The sequence below is a fragment of the Pygoscelis adeliae genome, unplaced genomic scaffold (genome assembly GCF_000699105.1).
Source record: "Pygoscelis adeliae isolate BGI_AS28 unplaced genomic scaffold, ASM69910v1 Scaffold71, whole genome shotgun sequence".
Lineage (NCBI taxonomy): Eukaryota > Metazoa > Chordata > Aves > Sphenisciformes > Spheniscidae > Pygoscelis > Pygoscelis adeliae.
In genome coordinates this window covers 13,402,952-13,424,311 of record NW_008824356.1, presented here as the reverse complement: position 1 = coordinate 13,424,311, position 21,360 = coordinate 13,402,952, and the positions used below count along the sequence as shown (strand labels likewise).

At 39.5% G+C, this 21,360-nt stretch overlaps 1 protein-coding gene across 1 annotated transcript; it reads left to right on the top strand.

Annotated features, from left to right (window-relative positions):
* The first annotated feature begins 153 nt into the window (after window positions 1–153).
* TC2N (tandem C2 domains, nuclear) lies at window positions 154–18,964 on the top strand. The gene is made up of 12 exons (XM_009319448.1): window positions 154–265; window positions 961–1,194; window positions 4,223–4,387; window positions 7,505–7,596; window positions 8,204–8,279; window positions 9,324–9,424; window positions 10,355–10,471; window positions 11,344–11,535; window positions 13,460–13,574; window positions 14,050–14,249; window positions 16,633–18,795; window positions 18,828–18,964. Exons 1-11 carry the CDS (start codon window positions 199–201, stop codon window positions 16,741–16,743), a joined length of 1,470 nt encoding a protein of 489 aa, XP_009317723.1. The 5' UTR covers window positions 154–198; the 3' UTR covers window positions 16,744–18,795; window positions 18,828–18,964.
* The last annotated feature ends 2,396 nt before the right edge of the window (window positions 18,965–21,360 follow it).

The following is a 21,360-nucleotide window of genomic DNA, read 5'->3' as shown; positions in this document are numbered from 1 at the left end:
CCTTTTATGACTGAAGTAACTTTCTCATTGACTCTGGGACTGTGTCCAATAAGCAATCACATATTAAATAACTGATAATATTGCATTTTGATTTCAGTTATTCACATCTTCTATGGTTTGTTTTATTGTGTTTTTCAGGTTCGATAGCTACACTGGATCTTTGATTGCGGTCTCCTCTAAATTGCAACACTGAAAACAATGGCAACAGAATGTATAAAAAACTGCTGTAAATGGTGTTTCTGCATAGAAAAAGAAAAAAAAGATCGTGAGTTCTGACATAATGACATCAACTGAGGGTTTTGCTGTTCTGGCTTCATTAATGATGGGGTTTCCCATTAATAAAATGACTGTATCACTCCTGAGAAACATGAATTCTTTTACAACATCCAAAATTCTTTCCGTACCTCCACTTGGAGATTGAACACATGCTTGTTAGTGTTAGGAATTGGAATTGGAACTGAAAAATAACACTTGTCTGAAGTCTGCTCCTTGCAGCCTGGAATGCTGTCCCAAAAAGCCAACTTTTTTACCCAAGGTTGTGTAAAGGACTTGCATCTTTCAAACTCTAAGAGCGAACACTTTTTCTTTTTAAGTCCCTGTGGATTTGCTGTTAGGATTTTCTTTGGTGTCTTAGTTGTTTGAAGAACTCTTCTATGATACAAGTGTACCTCTTGTAAAAATTCACTTAAGAGCAAGGTAGCTGTAAATATAGAAGCTTGGGCAACAGAGTTTGGATCAGTACAGGTGTCATGAGGATGAATATCTTTTCCAGGTGCTAGTCCTGAACACTGGTAAAACTAGTGTACTAGTTTTGTAGTACTGCTAGTACTAGTGAATACTAGCAGCCGTTAAGTAATCTATCAAGCACAGATCCTATTAAATAAAAGAGATCTGTTCATAGTATTATTCAAAACTTAATGTACATGTGGACTGTCTGTTTTTCTTGCTCTTTATTTTTAGCAGTTTCCATGGTGCAGGAATCTGAAGCAGTAGCTGCAAGCAAGCCAACTATTGTAGAGAAGCCTCCATTGTCTTCTGTGTCAGTGAAGCGTCAAGTTGGCTGTTCAGAGGATTATCTGCTTTCTAAACTGCCCCTGGATGGTCAGGAGGTACCGTTTGTGGTCCCTCCATTCAGATTGGCTTATGTACAGCCGAAGAACCTTCCTAGTATCTCTCATGCTGGAGGGATTCAAGGTAAAACATAAACAGCATTGCTGAAATAGTTGTTTGGCTTCTGCTACTCCTTGAAAGTTGTCAAGTATTCCTACTGAAAATATATGTTTGCAGAACTTTTCTAGAAGCCTGGTCTTGTTTCTTTTCTCTCTGGATGTCCAGAGAGGTTTTGTGAAGGATGTCATCCCACTATGAATCTCTGTGGTGGTGCATGAATAAAAGTGAAAGGGAGGATTGCACACTAGTGCTTATACTCAAAGTAATGGAAGACACTTAAAGGAAACAGAAGCTTTAGTAAAGAATTTATTGGAGGCAAGGAAAGACCTAATACATCCCCAGCGTCCATATCACTCAAGTAAAGAAGGAGGGTGGTCTGGCTTTCATGTTTAATGTACTGATACGTTTTAACGTACTAACACATCTTCCTTTTCAAATTTTGCCGATAAATAGCATGTGCTACTACACAGCGGAATTTCTTTCCCCTGCTACTTCTTGCTCTTATTGCTGCTCTTTGGGAGGCCAGGGGTCACAGATCTCAGTGGTATAAGGTTGCACATGATACTATGACTCTTTGCTTCACAGTAATCTTGCGCTTCAACCTCTGCCAGTTAGTTCCATGCTCAGACTGCCAAAATGATGTACATGCAATTTAGGCACAGTGGCATTTAAAAAGAATAGGAGCCTGGCCCAGTAACATGAGTTACAGGGCATATGCTATTCCTAGGCTCTTGGTCCTGCCACGAGATACTTAGAATTAGGTAAGGGAAGATTTTGGCCTGGGTCATACCTGAACGGTTGTTTTCTCTAGAGTTGCTTTGCCTTGAGGCAGTGATAAGTGGATAATATGCTTTTAGTCCCATGTGACTGTATTTCTTTTCTGCAGGTGGAAACCTTAATAACCAAAAAAAGTCAACCACATGTTGCATAATAACTAATGCAGTACTACCTAACCTTTTTGTGTGCTTGTGTGGTTTTACTCCTACTCTTCTCTCTTCTCCCCCGGTCCTTGCTGTTGCTTCTTTTCTCCTCCTGCATGCCTGTTGCCAAACTTCCTCCTCACCCTCACCCACCCCTGCTGGTAACGCTGGCACCAGAGCCAAGCTAATCAGCCTAGCAGAGCTTTTCAGTATAGACTGGCCATTCTGTGCCCGATCTCTTTAGTGGGCTTTACTTGTGATGTCTGCCTCACCAGACATAGACAGGCAACCTAATAGTTGAAGGTAGAACGTGTGAGGCCCTTCTCATCTCTGAGCCTGATCTCCTTCAGCCTCCCTGCTTCCCTACTGCTTCAGCAGCTAGTTCTTGTAAGTCCATACTTGCACAAGGTACGGAAATGCAGGACATGCTCCTGATAATCCTTTCATCATCATTTCTGAAGGACCTGGTGAACAGAGTGGCCCTTAGGCTATAAAGCCAGTAGGTCTTCTGGCAGGATGTCCTGACTCTTCATAATTGTCTCTTGAGCAAATACTTTAAATTCTTGAACAAATATGTTAAAAGTGGCTCTTATGTCAAGTAGGCGACTTCCATTTCTCTTTCCAAATATAAATACTTATTTTTTAAAGTACAGCTTTTTAAGCCTCACTAAAGTTGTGTTTAAAAATGCAAAGTTTACTTTTTAGGGACCTTTACTAACTACAGTGAAGTGTGCTGTCATTCCTTCTTCACATTAACCAAAGCACCAGCATATTCAAAAAATGTATTTAGAGTATTTCCTTCTTAGACCATTGTTAAATATCTGTAGACTTCCAAGTTCAGCTCTCGGTTCCACTCCATTTTCTGTGTGTATCTGACCATTTTCCTTTAGTGAAACAGGACATGCTCAGTGTTAGCTCTTGGCATTCCTTCTGAAAGCAATTAAGTTCTGGCAGCCTTTCTCTTCAATACTCACTGCAGCGTGTCTCATGCTCTCACAGAAGTAAGCTAGCAGGACGGAGTGTGCTCCTGGTCTGGAACGCTGGCTTTTCCATCATCTGCTGTGTATCAATTCTTTATGGCCTCATTTCTAGCGTTTATCCTAATTTACGTCATGCTCAAGCCCATTATACTTGAATTCTTGCTTTATAATCTCTCATGTTCCATCTCACTGTTTTAGTTATTCTTTTTTACTTACTCTACTAACACCTGGAGGAAGGGATTTCACAGCAATAATTGTTTGTCTTTCACGGTGCAAGACACTTGCAGAATTGAAGGCACTTTATAATGGGGTAAAGAACTTTTTAACAGAGAGGTTGAAGTCTAGGGAGGTGAAGTGAAGGAAGCCAATGTCAGAGCTTGGCTGAGTCCAAGTCACTGCCATCCCCATTCCCTACTGTACTGTTATATATGGCTTATTTTTGCTCCAGACAGACAAAATGAAGCACTACAGCAATGTTCTTTACTGTTCTGCTGGCCAAGACATGCATGTTTTTTCTGAAATGATTATAAATAAAGGAAAGAAAAATAGGGCAGCTGTGCTGTAATGGGCTGAGTAGAGGGCTGGGATTCAAGCGTTCTCAGATCTGTCTACTTGTGCCTCAGCCAACAATTCAAGTCATTTTGGGCCAGTGATTTTACCACTGACAGACTTCCTATGGAAATTGGATGACAAGGAGACTGCAGTCACAAGTTGCATTATCTTTCCAGACATACCCTCCTGAAGGTCTGGGGGTCCATTAGCTGAGTGGCAATGTCCTGGGGATAGGTAGCAAATAAGTCAGAGGTTTTCTGTAGACATGGCCCTACTTTTCCTGTTAATTTCTGTCTTGCTGTCTGTCTTTGGAGCCTTCTGTATTTTAACTAGTTAGGCATTTATGGAACTCCAAGACAGGGTATGCATAGCTTTTTATGGCCAATTTAATTCCAGTGTTTGCTAGCACACTGTGGAAATCTGACATGATATGTATATGTGCTTTCTTTACTTTTTCTTTTGTTTTCTTCCTTTTCCTGAAGTAGATAATATTGAAATATTTTGTCCTTTGCCCTGAAGGCACTCTGCCTGCCTTATGAAGCCAGGCAGCATGTGTTATGTCTGGAACTCTTGCATTTGATGTTTACTTGTGCTCCACAGAATCTGCCAGAGCCTCATTTGGTGACCGGAAAGCAGAACTGCACGGCGGGTACCAGTGGCCCTGCTATGACGTGTACAACCCATTCTATTTGGAGCATCGGGTTTCGCCAGATCTGATTAGGCGCTTCCAAGCAAAATCAGATAATAGGAAATTATATGGATCAGGTGAGAAGGACCCGCACCCTTACATCTCTGTCTTCCTCCCTTTCCCAAGGTTTATAGGTAAGAGAAAAAAGCCATTAGTCTACAGAAGACGTGTTTGATTATAGCAGTTCTCAAACTGGTCTGTATGCTACAGACACTTCTTGGTTGGTGAATCGCTCTGTGGAGCCAGCTCTGCTTGATTTCCAGCTGCACTGTTACTTTCTGTCTTTTGGGGGCTTAACAAGGCTCGCGTGCATCACACGAAGGTAGACAGATTGGCAAAGCAAGCTAGTGTAGCTGCCTCTGATCCAAAACAGGATGCAGTACTGAAGATTCCAGCTACCAGTAATAGGAGTGTTTGAGGGAGACGGAAAAGGGAAGTCGGGCAGTATGTTGAGTGGAGGAATGCCTGAGGAGTGTATATATATGGAGAGAGGAACAAGCACCAAAAAACATTCAGGAGCAGATGATAAAAACAGGTGCAAAATGGAAAGTGATGCTATATGCCAGCTTTTTCGTAGTTTGCTTTTGAAGGTGCAGACATGTCCCCACTTCTCATTGCACAAGTGTGTTTAAGAACAGGGGAGGGCTGTGAGATAGTAAAAGTTTAGACAGAAGGGGTTTGGCTACCTCGGTAAAAATTTTCCTCTGTGCTGTTCATTGGTATATGTATCCTATAATGAATGCTGTTTAGAGTAAAGTAGATGACCAAGTGTCGCTTGCTGTAAGTGATTGCTAAGTCAAACGCATTCAGAAAATTCATATACTCAAAGAAATGTACACACCTCTCTATCAAATCAGAAGCTGGCAACAGCGTGCATTTTTAAAGGTGCTTTATTTAGAATGGTATAGCATGCTTGCTTTACAGCTGGGGGAAATGGCTCAGTCTGTGTTCTGTTTTAAAAATAATTCTGAATCACCATAGAGACTACATGAAAAGACTACTCCATTTTCTTTTTTTTTTTGAGAGGGAACAAAACACACGAATTTTAGCAGCCTTTAACACATATGGTTTTGCTAGGCTTTGTAAGCACCTGTGGTGGGAGCCAAATGGATTTTATAAAACTGTCTTGAACATCTTCCCTTCAGCTCATCATCTCTTTTTCCATTTTTCTTCAAGCTAAGTAAACACTTCACTAGTTTTGTCTTAGTAAGCTTAAACACAAGAAAGGTCACTTAAGTGTGTCTAGAGTACAGTTCTAAAATGCCTTCTTCCTCCACAGTTTTTTGACAGCTGTTTCAAAAGTTAAATGATTCTCTTCATGGGCATCTATAGACTATTTAAGCAAAACTCTAAGCCTATTTTGCTGCAGCAAGTGCTATGATACTTTTCATGTGTGTGGGCTTAGAACTACAGAATGTGTTTATTTGGAAGGTATGAAGTGAATTAAATTCTTGAATTTTCACGTGAAGTCCCTCCTCTTGATCTTAAAAAAAACCAAAAAACAAACTGAAAAATAAATTGATTAATATTTTTCAAAAATTCTAGTTATTATTGGTAAACAACATATGTTTATGGTTAAAATTTTTCTCCTTTTTTGTATTTTACAGACAGCTTTCTCAGTGCAAAAACTGACATTTTTTTCCATTAAGAATTTAAGTTTTTTGAAAAAGGCACCATCTCTTCCCCTCACCACCTTTATGTTCTTTGAAAACTTTAACCAGCTTTACTAGAAACAGCAGATCATACTGTCTTTAAGGCGTTTCGGTGATTTGTAACCTGTAGGCTCGAGTGGGTATTTCCCAGTAGTTTGTGAAAGTCATGAGTACTGAATAGGGAATTAATTTCCATAACCATAATCAGTTTCAAATCAAGTAACGGGCTGGTCTCTCCTATTTGCTCCCATTATATCAAACAAGGTTTCTAGGCCTCATATGATACGACAATGCTATTTCTACACCAGACTCTGTGAACAACTCAGCCCTTTTGTGTCATGCACAAGAGAGAATTTGGAACTCACGCCAGACATACAGATCTTCATTAAATTTATCTAAATGATGTTGTTGCTTTCCTTTCCCTCCCATGGGTTGTCAAAACTTTCTTCATCTTTTGTTCTCTTTTTCTTCCTTGGGAAAAGAAAGAATAATTCTTTATTGTCACATCTCACAATACACATAATTGGTTATTTCTTTTGATAGCAATAAAAGGGAAATAAATTTTCAGTAACGAGTGATGTAATTCTATTAAGCTATAATCAGTGAATTGTAATGGAAGTCTTCTGAAATACAGTAACGCAGCATTGCAACAAAAAGCAATTCATTGCATCAGATAGTCCTAGAAGTTAAACCATACTGCTCTCATTCATTTCAGCATGGGTCAGTTCTGAAGTTGGGAGGCTTTAAACACCTCTTGAACGTTACTAGAGTCAGCAAAGATTCCTGAAACAGTGGCATTAGTTCAGCTCTCATTTTCTACTGTTGCTGCATAATATGCATAGACAATGTGCTTTAGTTCTGTATTGCTTCGAGGTCAAAAGAAAACTGATAAGATCTACTTGACCACCTCCAACTGCTGATGAAACTACCCTTCTATAAAATAAAGATCTTGCTTTTGTGCTATAACAAGTACGTGTCATCTTAGAGTTAAGACATGCTTTGTCTGAGATCTAGTAAGGGTGCAGAGTGTGGTGCTTTGACACTGTGATCAGTAAAGCCAGGGAGATGAGGCCAAGTTTAGCAGGCAGCATGTTTTTGCCACTAGCATCTTTACTGTGGAAAAATTTAAAAAAAGGAGACCAGGCTAAGCCCCAGTTCTGGCTGACTAGATTTAAACACAAGGCTTTTGTGTTTTGGTAAAGCATCTACTAAAAAACCCATTTCTTTAGAGGAAATAACTTTGAGGCAGGCTCCCCGTTCTACCGCTGCTACCAATGTGACCAAGTAGGTTTGAACTATTTCAAAGGTGGAATTGATTAAGGTATTTTAGTGGCTTGTTCTCTCCATTTTGTCTTTTCAGGAGAGTATTTTGGGAAAGTGAGGTGGGGAAAGGTGCTGACGTCCTTCTTTAGATGTTATTTAGCTAGGTTTCAATTCTACCATAGGTCTACTTAAATTTAAAAAAAGCTTCTTAATTGTTTGGGCTTTTTTTTCCTAGCAATGATGCTTACGTGATTTGTATTATTCTCTTTGTCTTTTTAGTTAGTGATTTAAGACCTAGAACTTTGCCTGGATCATTTGATGTAAGTCGTTCAATGTTTGATCTCAGAAGCCCGCCTCATCGATTCATGAAGGTGAGTTCCCCTTGTAACTTAGGTTATACTGAAAACTCAGCTTACGTGGCGTATCTGTTCCTGTTGCATTGTGTTTTCAAAGTAAACACTGAAGGACATTGTACTATGCACTGGAAGGACTAGAGGGAAAAGTTCAATGTCTTGACCAACTTCAAGAGGCTTTTTCCTCATGTCTTCTCTGACTACTGCTGTTTGGCCCAATGGGGCTGTTGAGAAACCTGAGTAGGCTGTTAGGCAGGACAAGACAGACAAAAGGTTGTGGTTCTTCATCTTCTGATTTCTCCATCAGTTGAAAAGTGGAACACTAGAAATTTCCATTGATGCAAAAAACACTGCATTTTTTTCAAATAATTGTCTTTTACATAGAGATGAAGTTGCATATATATCAGTGAGCAAAAAAAATCTGTGCTGGCCATATGTTCCTGTATTAGCTCTCTGCATCAAAGTAGTAATTCCATGCTGCTAGATCAAGAGATTAGTAGGGAATGAGACAATTATTTGAAATTGCATGTTGTTTTGTTTTCATCATGTCTTGTCTCATGGTAGAATCTCTCTGGCTTTTTGCATCTGTTGCTCTGAACGAAGTGACTTTTGTTTTTGCCCCCAGAGATATGATTCATTCTCCAGTGTGCCTAGCAGTACCTCTTCCAGGAAGGATTCACAAGGCAGTAACAGGAGTCTGGGTAATGTTTTGTTTTGTTTACCTTGTAATGAAGTATTTCCCTTTGCACTTGAAACATTAAGCTGTCTTTCTGGTTGATGATTTTTTTTTTATTTTTGAGGTGAATCTGATTAGCAAGTTAGTTTGGAGATTACTTTGCAATTTGAAATTAAGAGTTTTGGACTTGCACCTTCCTGTTGTCAGGAGATTGAGCAAATGAGCCTTTTAGGAGTTCTCATGCTTTTGAAAAATTCATCCCTGGATTTACTACCTCAGTGAACTAAGAAATTACAGATGTTCTGTTAGGATAGAATGCAGCACCTTGGTCACAGCTCTAGTCCTTTTTCATGTATCAGTATTTTTCTGTGGGAAGTGCCTAGAATCCAATATCCATATTACACTGAGAATTAGGCAAGAATATTGCACGCAAACCTAGTATCCTTATTTATGAAAGAATGCTGAAGAAGTGGAGATGCTGCAAAATGAACCCTCAAAAATGAATCAAGTTTCCACAAATGTCACCCTGCTGGAAGTCAGAATTTCACCTAGTTTCCTCAAAAAGAAGACTGGGCAGCAATGACCTGGTTTCAGTCATGACAGAGAAACACTGGATATTAAATGGCTCTTCTGACTTGGAGAAAAGCATAATAGTAAAATGTTTACTAGGCTGGAATTGAAATCTGAGAACAATAAAAAGCAGGCCAATTCATAAACTTAACAGTGAAAATGATTAATCTAAGGGAAGTGATAGATTATAAATGTGTTCTGGGTGTCTCAGGCACATGCTTTTTTTCTTTCTAAAAGTTGTTCAAGTACAACACAAGTTATTAAATTCAATAGAGATAACTGAGGTAAACGGAAAGGCTTTTAGCTATGCAGAAGGTCAGGCTACAGAACTTCATGGATATTTTGTCCCTAAAATGTAGGTGTTAAGATATTTCAAAGTTATTTTGAGAGAAGTTTTCAAAGATAGGCAGTCCACTTACTAATGAGTTCCCTTATTCTTGGAATGAACTTTTAAGATACTGCATTACTTCTCAAAACACTAATTGGCTTTCTTCCATAGACACTATTACATTATCAGGCGATGAACGAGACTTTGGAAGACTGAATGTGAAGTTGTGTTATGTTTCTTCTGTAGAACAGATTTGGATCACAGTTTTACATGTAAGCAAATATAAATAACTTGATTATTATTTACTCAAATGGCTATTTTACTATACTTTGTTAATTCTCATTAAATTTGGCTCTCTGTTACTTTAAGGAATATACTTTAAGGAATACTTTTAGGAGAAAAAGAAAATTACTTCTAAGTATTAAGATAAACAAAGTTCAGTCAAATGTAATACTGGGCTTCATTAGCAGCTCTCCTCTCCTCTCCTCTCCTCTCCTCTCCTCTCCTCTCCTCTCCTCTCCTCCTTTTTTTTCCTGTTGCAATCTCTGTCCTGCTGCAGTCAATAGTAAATAGTAGTATATAACTCTTTATGTTACTATACATATGTTCTGACTGTGGAGTGAGGAACTGTTCAGCATAGATAAGAAAGCTGAGCTGATCATAGTCTGGTCCTGCTGTGGAAATTTTCCTGTGGAAATCTGGAGGCAGCAAATTGGAGCAACTTTGGAGGCAGCATTTAACTGACTTTAAATCCAAGTTCCTTCAGGGCAGAACCATAATAGCACTTTGAGGACGTATAGCTTCTTGTGGCTTTTTTGTTTGCTAACATGATACTGTTATGCTGGCTGTTTCATACACTTCCAGGAACTGAATAATTTTTGGGCTGTGGGACTCTGCGTAGTCAGAAACCTCATAACTACGTCAAGTGATAAATACTACATAAGGGATTTAATGATTTATCTGTTGTCAAATTGCCACATAGTGAAATAATTAAAATCTACCAAATAACTTTTTACCCTCTGGTTGTGAAAATTAATTATTAAATGATCTGAAGTGACATAATCATTGCACTGGCTCTGATTTATATTCAGTATTACAGGAATTATTCATAATTCTAAAACAGTGTAGAAGACACTGTTTCTAAGTCGTCTGAAGGCCAGAGTCTTACATTGTCTAAACTGACTGTGTTTTCAATGTTGCAGTGCAAAGACCTGAGCTGGCCTTCTAGCTGTGGGGAAAATCCTCGTATCTATGTCAAGGGAATTCTCACACTGCCCAAACCAGTGCACTTCAAATCTTCTGCCAAGGAAGGATGCAGTGTAAGTAGAGGCAGGGAAAACACCAAGAAATCTTTTTCCCCCAAAAAATAAAAGTGAAATGTAAATGGATTTTTAAAACGGACCAAACGTCCGTTCCTATGCCCTATTTGCTGTGGTGGTTGCCTAGGTTCAGGTTACTGGGGGTTTTTATTTTTATTTTTTTCCAACTTCTCAAAATCCTGTTAAAAGCCTTGTTCCACTTCCTCCCCCATAACCTCTCTTGCATTGTACTGTTCCCTTCCTTTTCTCTCAAGTCTGCAGGACAGATACGCTCATAGACGACTCAGCCATGAGCTCCTGGCCTTGGCAACTCAGTGGTGGGGGACTGGAGGAAGCCTGGCCATACCTGTAGGTACACATTCACCCCAGGGAAGGTAGATGATGTTACTGCCTCTCACTAGGGCAGGAGCCAAAGTTCATGCTTCCTCTCTACAGAAAGTAGTAAGAATTGGTCGCATGGGACAAGACTCCTGATAGTGCAGTAAAGAAATATTAAGGGGGTGGAAGGTAAAGCAACATAAACCTCCTATAATGTGAGTCAAAGGTGAAAGAAAATAAAATTAGCAGGAGAGACTGAAGGAAAAGGCCACAGGAGAATTTGCCATGACAACGTGTGTATGCTGTTGTAAAGCTCCAGAAGAGATGGCCTCAACTCGTTATGGTAGTGAAAAAATAATCCAGAGCTTTGTCCCTGCCAGGGTGTGACAATGAGGTGATGAGTCTGTGGGGGCTTACCACTGTAAAAGCACACTATTCCATGGCAACCTAAAATGGTAGCTGGGAGCAGTGGCTATAGGACCAGGAAGCCTTGGTTTCTAGGTGTTGGGCTCGGCGCAACGCTCTTACAATGGTGACTCTGTTTTTCTTTCTAGGACATTGAATTTATGGAAACTTTTGTATTTGCTATTAAACTGCAAAGCCTGCAGGCTGTCAGACTGGTATTTAAAATCCAGACACAGACTCCCAGGAAAAAAACAATTGGAGAGTGCTCCTTGGCACTGCGGGAGCTGAGCTCAGAGGAGTCAAGTCATTGGCTGGATATATCTCCTCCTTCCAAAGCACCTGTAAGTGCCAATACTGCAAAAGTATGTTGTTATATCACCTAGAAAGAGTTGCTGGAAATGAAAGTAAAATAATTCAGTACTAATTCAATGTTAACGACAAACAGGGTTTTTCTTTTTCTCCCCCACCCCCCCACCTTTCTTGGGGAGAGGCATTTTGATGGGGAAAAAATGCAGACTTTTGAACTCTGGACATAGCTGTTCTGGTCATAAACTGCAGCTGTTTCTGGGAAAAGAGCTAGAGCAAGCTCTTCCACACCATGGCCCACAGCTTGAGGGAGGGGCATTCTGGGAAAACATTCGGCAAAGGACACCGGGTAATTGCCTTTTCTGGCCAAAAAAGCATCGGAATATCCTTAGGACTCACAACAAGAGCTCAGAGCAAATGGAATCTGCTTTTGTTATGGAAGAAAAGTGCTAAGATCTTCAGTGGCTTGAAACTGGCAGAGATAGCTATATATTTAATGTTCAGATTGCATGCTGTGAAGTAATAATTCAGACAGTTAATTTCCATTAGTGTTGTAAGAAGCAAGTGGTTTTCACAGTGGGATTTCCTTTCCCCCTACCCTCACTTTGTTTGTTTCTTTTACAGATTGTTACAAATTGTCTAGACATTTGTATTTTCAACAAATTAAACTTGAATTAGCAACTCAAAAGCAAATTTTATCTGTATCTGAGTAATATGAGTGATGCTCTTGATTTCTAACATAAGGTACACATACATTTTTTTAAATTCTAACAAGAATAACCATATTGCTTCAGAAGCAATAAGATTAAGTGAAAGAGGAAGCTGTTTTAGAACCTGCTTCATCCCAATGTAAATTCCTGAATCATCTCATACTTTCTCTCTCCGTGTTGGCTTTCCTCACCATTATATCCAAGAGCCCTCCAGACACTGCTGGAATTCATCCCTGTACTACCTGTGAGGCAGCAAACTACCCTACTTGACAATAGAGAGCCAAAGCTCACAGTTGAGTAAGTGGCTTCCTCTTGGGGTTACACAGAAATTTTGTCACTGAGCTGCAAAGAGAATTTGGGTCTCCTCAATGAACTTGAGCCTGACTTCTCTTTATCTGACCTGTTGCTCTCTCGCTTGGTGCATTTTGCTTCACTGAAGTGCGTTAAAACTTGAAGGGAACCAGGACTAGCAAAGTCCTTTTAAATGGAGGCTGTCAGGAAAGCTGTGTCTCCACTGGCATTCTCTTGCTGTTCTTACAGTGTTCAGAGTACATTAGCATCTGACAGGAGAGTAATGAGGATGCGTCAACGCAACTTTGTCACTAGCAAAAATTCTAAAAAAAATTCAGACTGGAGATTTCAGTACGTTCAGAGTGTGGGGGGGGATGTGTATGTGTGTAGGCATGTAAAACACAAGTACTTCCATAACGTAGGAAACTCCACAGCATGCAGTCAAACATTCATGACATTAAGTAACAGGGCCTTGTATCTATGGAAAACGTTGCTTATATCTCCCAATTGGAAAATTCAAAAGTGTGGGAGGAGAACTCCAAAGGTTTTTGTGTTAGCGGAGCATACCTGGTCTCTCACTTCCACACCCAGGTTTAGTAGAGCTATAACTGCATGTCCGGTTTTCCCTGTATGTGTCTGCTCTTACCATTAAGGAATCTTTCCCAGGTGAAAACTGAGGACTCGTTTATTTGTCCAGTATCTCTGGCTGCAGCCCACGAGGGCCATATGTGCACTGCCCATAAGCAGTCCATCAGTGGAGCACGTGTACTGCAGCTATAACAAGTGCAAGATGCACTTACTGTGCATCTGCAGGTTGTGTACACAACACATGCTTCTATTTCTGTCCAGGAAATCCCAGATAGAAATGTGGGAGCCCAACATATGACAGAATTCCTGTGTTTCCTGAGTTTATAAGCAACTTAATCCAGATGTTATGGCAACATTCTTCTGCTTGTAGGTGTGCCGCGCAGAACTTCAAGTAGGAACTTGTTTTCAAGCAATAAACAGGAGGATTCAGTTACAGATTCTTGAAGCACAAAACCTTCCAGTTTCATCTACACCGCTGTCTTCAAGTAAGTTACATCAGCTGTCTCATGCCTCCTGTCTAAAAGCATTTGTAAGAGGTAAATTGCTGCTCAAATGGGTTGGCAATTCATAAAATGCCGTACAAATCTCAGACTAACATATTGTGCAGTAGATTTCCATTGCCAAGGCTTGTTTCCGCAGATGTCTTACTTGATTACTTTTTGTTTGGTTTGAAGCTACGTGTTTATGTATTTTGGAAGATTTTTATCCCAGTATTAATCCTGACATACAAGAGCATTAGCTCGCACTTGCTGTTTGGATACTGTGTTAATCAATTCAATATTAGTGAACATACTCTGTTTGTGTGACTAGTCAGGAAAGCTATTGTACAGTTCTTTTGGCCAGACTTTTGGGAAATTGTTGCAATTTGAACCATACATGTGGATCTTGTCAGTTGCTTATTGGGTGTGTTTGTGAGTAACCCTTTGTGTGCTATGCCTTTTCCCCTCCCTTTTGTGCTAGATTTCTTTGTGAAAGTTGGAATGTTTAGTACAGAAGGGCTGATCTATAAGAAGAAGACTCGTCTTCTGAAGTCCACTAATGGCCAAGTGAAGTGGGGAGAAATGATGATTTTTCCAGTTAGCCAAGCTGAACAAGGAATTAGCTTTCTCATCAAGCTCTACAGCAGAAGCTCAGTGAGAAGAAAACACTTCCTAGGACAGGTTGGTTTCTGCTAACTAGCATGATATCCTTTACTTAAAATCCAGTTCCACAGGTTTCTTGGTATGAGTTTTAAAATACTTCAAATAAGGTCGCATATAGCAAAATAGTAAATTCTAATAAGCTCTTCTGGATGTAACCCAAGAAAGAATAGTACTGGGCTCTTAAACATGGGCTAACATCAGAATGGGAGTTGACATTTGATTTTGCTTTTAAAAAGAAGTCCTTAAGTCATTTTTGTGTGGAGTACTACTATGTGAAAGATTCCTTCCTACAGACAGACATATGATCTCCTCCTTGCCTCTAGGCTTTGTGAAGAAAACAAACATAGCACTCACAGGAGCTCCACAACCTACAATGTACTGTACAAAGGGGGTGTGTTGGCTTACCATACCAATACACTTACAAAGAGGTGTGTGTAAAAGGAAATATCAACAGCTACAGTATTAGACTGCCTTCCTGGGTAAAGCAATGCTGAAATCAGCACGATATTCTAAGTATGTATGATCAAGTGATAACATAGGTGAACAAACACAAAAGTATTTTTTAGTTGAGTGCTCTTTTTTTATCTTTATTTTTTAGATATCTTTATCTTTATTACAGCTGGAACTTCTGTAGTATCTCTTTGAAAGCATTTGTGTGATCATATTTATTTAACCACCATAAAACTTGGTAGTCTGGTCTCTTTTTATTCTCTCTGTCCTCTTCCCCTGGTTGTTTTAATTTACCATCATCCTGTCCCTTCTTTATCTCCTTTTCTTCATGGTATAGTGAGCCATAGCTGTTCTTAATGCTCAGTGCTTTCCCTGACCCAGCTAGAGTTAGTAGCAGAATTTTAATGTATGCATAAATGAATAACGTGGAATTGATTTTGAGACCCCAACTGTAATGTCCCTTGTCAGATAAAGTACTGACATGTACATGTACATGTTACAATACCAGAAAATGGTATTATTCTGTTCTGGTGATGTTTCTTGTGCCTGCTGAAGATGTGCACTTATAGAAGATGCTGATGTGCTATAGAAATGATGTACCGGCAAGAGTTACGTGACCATCCTCCATTTTACAGAGCCTCATGTCACATGTATTCCATCTTTCTGTGATTCCTGTTGGTGGAATTGGATTTGGAATAGGAAAAGAAAAAAAATTGTTCTGTTTAGTTGTGCTATCTTGGGGCAAAAATAACTGGGTATGATTTTGCAGTCAGTTAGCAATATGTGAGGTCATCTCAATCTGATGAGCTTCATTTAATCATGGATCTTATTTTTAGGGAGAGGAAATGAGCTACTTCTGCTCCTCAGAGGTTATTTGGAAAAGGTTGTTTCAGCTCATGCAGGCAGACATTGCCACATAGCACATGAAGACGTAAAATATGGCTCAGGGAAAAATGTACTTTGAGCAATTGGCTGGGTAGCTGGAAAAAGATGAATATAGCTGGATCTATTAACTTTGTTCTTCAGAGAATTATGTTTAATTGGATGCTGTTCTAAGCAGACAATACTTAGATTAGGCTGCTTTTACAGGCATGTCTTTAATCATGAACAAGATGTATATTGAATCTCTGTGGATGAAACATCAGCTGTCTGTGGTATTCTGGAAGACATTATTCTCACTTCTTGAGGACTCATGCCTCAGCAGTGTAGGCTAAATGTACTTCATGGTGAAGGTTTCTGAGAAGTCTTAAAAGGACTTGTTCTTGGAAGACTTGAGGAAATTGAGTCCCGTAAATAATGATACCTACTTATATAAGCAGAATTCTTTTGGCAGTGGAGGCTGGTGATAATGTTCAGGACGAAAACTTCCTACTTGTACCTCATTTCCTCATTTAATGGCCACTATCCATTAATTGCATACTGAGAAGAAACGGACTCTTACTGCGTGACTATGCGTGGTATGGCCATGTTAGTAACCTCTGTGGAATGCAGGTTTGGCCCCGTCTGTTGGAGTGTGCAATTTTAAATGCTCAGGAAAATGCTGGAGGGCTAGCTCGGGATGCCAGATGGCTTGCAGCCAACTGGAGTTTGAATGCACAGAGCCATCACTGGCCCTGATGAGCCCTTGACCCCAGCACGTGCATTTGAATGGAGCAAGGAACGCTTGACTTAAAACATCTTATTAAGTAGAGAAACATTAGTATGTAGTGAGTTCTCTAAACTATTTATTCAGAGGCTAAATTTAAACCCAGACTCCCTGTGTTCCCAGCTGAAAGCCAAAATATGTTAGTCCCAACAGAACTGTATTTGTTGCTATAATGCTTTGGTCGCAGTCTACACGTTGTATCTCGTTCTACACTTCCATGGTATTTATTTGGAAATAATAAAGGCTGGGCCTCTGTGTTATATCAGGTAAACTCAATTTTATTTTTCTTTCTGTTTCTTACTGCAGATCTGGATAAGTTCTGATAGCAGTAACAGTGAAGCAGTAGAGCAGTGGAAAGATACTATTGCCAACCCTGAAAAAGTTGTTGTTAAATGGTACAGCATTGGTCCATCTTGAAGACTGGAGATGAAACTCAGGACTGATTTTTCTACAAAGATATTCCTACGCTGTTTAAAGTAGTAGAAATAAAAAGAAAAATACTGTCTACACAAGTTCTTCAGAAGGTCTCCACTGCATCACACCTCCATGGTAACTGGGAAAATTCAGTTTCACAAAGAGAGATGCTGGCTAAATATTATTAAGAGGAAGACTTAGGAACTGGGAAAAGTGCTCATTTGATTTTAAAAAATCCACCTTGAAAAATGTATTTTTGCCCCTTTCAGGCTCCATTAAGAGCACAGAAATCTCATCTTGGAGGGAAGCAGCTCGAATCAGCATCTTCTTCGCTAGTCACTGAAGTCATTCTTATCTGCAGTCTTGTCTTTGGCAGACTCCAAAGTCCATGGGAATCAGTCCGGTCAGTGGCTTGATCCTAGGTACCTCTGAGCCTCTGGGGTTGCACCCGTGTTGACACCATTTGATCAGAGTAACGTGTGTCTGAGCAAATGGGAAAGCTGTGGCGGTAGGAGAAGGCATAAAGGGAACTGCAATAAGGCAGTACCCAAAGGCTTTTCTGACCTCCATCTTTGATGAAGGGTTGTTCAGTACCCTGACATGCCCGTAGCTTGTTTTTTCCCCCATCCTTCTCTCTAAACAGAGAGATTGAAAGATAAAGAGTTTCTCTGACTAACCGTGATCTTTGCAAGTTGGGGCCCTCCAAACTTGCTCGGTTTGGGTGAATTCTGGTTGGAATCAATGGAATAATACAAAGAGGCAACGGCCCTGCCTAGGATCAGGGCCAATATTTTTAGATAAATTACTTTCTTATATAGAATTATTATACGTAAACCACTTCCTATCTAATCAACAATGTTCTAGCATTTGCTTACATTGCTAAAAGCCAGACTAACATGTACGAAGAAGTAAGCAAATATTTACTGACATAAGTGCTTTTTGATATTAATTAAAATGCAGCACAGTAAGGGACTCGGACTTTGTTTAAAAGATGGGCTACTACTGCAGAAGTATTTGTTACATGCCTAGGATGCTGAAACACTATGTGTGTGAGTATATGTTTGTTACTTGTTTCTAGCAAGACAAAATTACCATATTTTTATTGCAAATTATACTTTTTCCTACAAAATCCTAAGATTATTTTTTCTATTAGTCCCTATATTTTCAGGGGTTTATTCACAGTTATTTTTAAGGCGGGAAAATGCCATGTATATAATTGATAATCTAAAAGCACAGACCTCTTTGCACTATTTTAACTACTGGATTTAAAAAATATATATATTCCATTAAATCCACTGCTTACACATTTACTGTTGGCTGTCTGGACTGTACAAATACGTATGTTCATATAGACACTGAATAATTGTATCTTTTTTATAACTTGGACCCTGTTCAAACAGCTGACATGAACTAGAGTGGCAGTGAGAGCACTCGCTGCTGGAAGGCAAAGGAACAGTGGGGAGCCGAGAAAACTCTGTAACAGGAAAGCACATCGTATTTAAGCATAGAGCTCAGAGCATCTTTATTTTAACTTTTTTGACTTTGAGTAAGGGTCAAGAAAAAATGGAATCTCTTAGATATTTTTTTTCATCAGCTGATAATTGAATTTTAGAACTTCAACCATCCAGACTTTTGTTGTTGAAATTTACTATTTTGAAAATGGGCAAACAAAAGGATTTTCCCAGGCTCTTAGATGTTTCTGCTTTTTGACCAGTTTTTATAAATGAACTGAAAAAGTTTTTGCATGTTACTCAGAGAACAAACATCAGTTCTAGCTCTTACTGATACTCTTTGCAAAGCTCCCAGTAGGCCCAGAGGATCTTGACTGACAGTGTTAAATTCCAGCCGGTTACAACACTTGGGATGAGCCTGGCCTGTTGGGTAAAATAAAAAAAGGAACTGGACCGAGCTGATATTCTTGGAGTATCTTTACTTGAACACACGGATCCAAACTAACTGTTTCCTTATGCAGAATGCTGCTCTATTTGAAAGAGAGGACAGGGAATATCCCAGTGTTTCAGAGGCTTCAATTACCACAGAAGTGGTGCTACAGAGGCTTCAGTTACCACAGAAGTGGTGCTACAGAGACTGCCAACTCAGTGGATACTGTATAAAAAGGACATTTTGGGCTGTTTTAGGACACCTAGCCTTTTAAAGGCCTAACTAGTAATGTCTCCTTTTTCCTATGTTAATATTTAATCTATGTGTTTATAATAAAAGCTATGAACAGAAAATATTCCTTTTTTTATTTTTTCAGTTCTTTATACCAATGCTTACCAGCATCTCAAAATGAAGTTCAAGTCCTACCTTTTTCTCTGACAAAATGCCAACTAAGGAACTATATTTCATGTAGTGCTGCGTGTAGGGGGGTTGACTGCTAACACATTGAGGAGATATATAAATAAGGCCTCTCTTTGCAAGATGTGCATGTGTACTAGAGCACTCTGAAGAAAGTGCTCTGAGGCACTGCTTCATCCTGTGTTCATTCCCAGGCTTTGGGGTTTTCTGCATTTGTGTGTGCATTCATGTAAGAATTTAATGAATTCTTAATAGTTGGCTAAAGACACTTGTGCTTTTTTTCTACAAAATTGGAGCATTAAGTTGCTTGTTGCCCAGATTTATTCCTCAATTTGTGCAGAGCACTACAATGTACTTGAGGAAACTGATTGTATTTCAGGTTTAGAAAGCAGAAAGTCCTTTATTTGTCCCACCACAAGAAATTTGGCTCTGCTTGTTACTAGTCTCAGCTGACTCAATGCACGCTCCATTACTGAAAGCATAGCAGCGGAGCATCGGGATGTCTATGTCTGTGTGCACTCCAGCCTTGTATGTAGTGGAGTAGAGAGGGAAACAGGCAATACTGGGCTGCAATAAGATGAGGAGGAAAAGAAACTTATGTTGCACTGTTTTGGCTTTTTTTTTTTTTTTTTAAACTGCTGTGTCCTACTTGTGTCCTAATTACTGGCTCCCAAGATCCTGGGAGGAAACCAGGAATTCTCTTTGCTCTCACTACTGAGGAAAATCATCTAGGGATGGAAAGAGACCTGCCCAGCTCAAGAACCAAAAAGTGCCCGTTCATCGCATCAGCATTTACCTTGCAAGTAGACCAAAGCTGTGCTTCGAACAACCCATCACCACCTGAAATAATAGTCCAGTCCTCATAATAATGCCTGTTTTGGTGCTTCTGAGGATGCCTGCCAGGTAGAGGGGTTGTCCAGAGGATTGGAAAAGAAACTGTTTTGGAGGATGGGGGCTGTCAGTGAGTTAATTATGTGAGGTTATCTGTATAAGAGGTGTTGCAGAGGATGTATGGGAATGGAAAATGGCTGGAAGGAAAAGCCTTTGTAGATTATTTCTTGCAAGTGCATGTTGAGAAGACACTGGGGTGCATACACATTGACTGATTCTTGAACAGAACTGTGAAAGATGAAAGATAATTTGTGGTGTAGTAGAATCAACCAGTTAGACAAACTTACTAGCTGTCACATAAAGCATTTTTCACTGATGATTCATTGAGTCTAGAGCCATCATTATCAGTATGGTTGTTACGTTAGACAACAGTCCTGAAGAAAAAACATGAGACAAGGGGTAACATGCATGTTCCTAGCACCAGCCCCAGGGTACAGCTGGCTGTAAAATGGGGTGTTCCAGCAGGTGTTATTTCAATTTGAATGTCTTAAAAGGCTGGCTAGAAATCATCTGAGATGTCTTGCCTTTTAAGTGCAGTATATTTTGCTTTACCGCTTAGTGACTGCCTCACTATAAATGCATGTGAGACTTGGCTCCTCCAAATTCAGCTCCTGGCTTATTTGAGACTAAGGTGATTTTCCAGAAAAGGAAAATGATGCATCATTTGAAGACCAATCCATGATATAAATTAGCAAGGAACTTTACGTACTCCAGGATACATGCAAGAAGAAGGAAAAAGGGTATCTTGGAGCACTCTTCTAATGGTGACAGCTGTATGTTGTCCCTTTAATGCATGTTCAGCCACTCTTTTGATTGTTACATCCAAGTTTACTGTCACTGCAAATACTGTTATGAAAGCTGTTTTGTCCGTTCACTTAATTTGTAGATATAAGGCACACATGGTTTATAGTTGGATTTGCTGTTGCTTCTAGTTAGTGACTCACTCAGCTTCCTAACTTAAAACAATTTTGATGAAAGCAGCAGAGGTTCAGAAGCTGCACCAGTTTTATGTCAATCAACTCCAAAATGGATGTAGGTGAACTGGCACAACATTTATGATCTTATATTAAATGTTATTCATACAGAGATCTGTGCCTGCTTAGTTAGAAACCAACCATAGACTGAACTTAATCAGATTTTCCAGAATGTGTGTATATAATTTCACTGGCTAATCAAACAATTCTGTTTTAAGTTTGTTTATTTATGACTAATAGCATTCTGTATTTAAACGAGGCCAAGAAATTTATTTTTCGAGTCTTTACATCTCAATGGCACAGCATGGCATTCCTTTTAAGGAAAAAAATGTAAGATTCTACCTCAAAAGATGAGTGGGTGTAACAGTTTGTAAACCACATTATCATAAAACTTCACTTGGAAAATAACTGTATTTGCGTATCCGATCTTTTGTGATCGCAACATAAATAGTGCCAT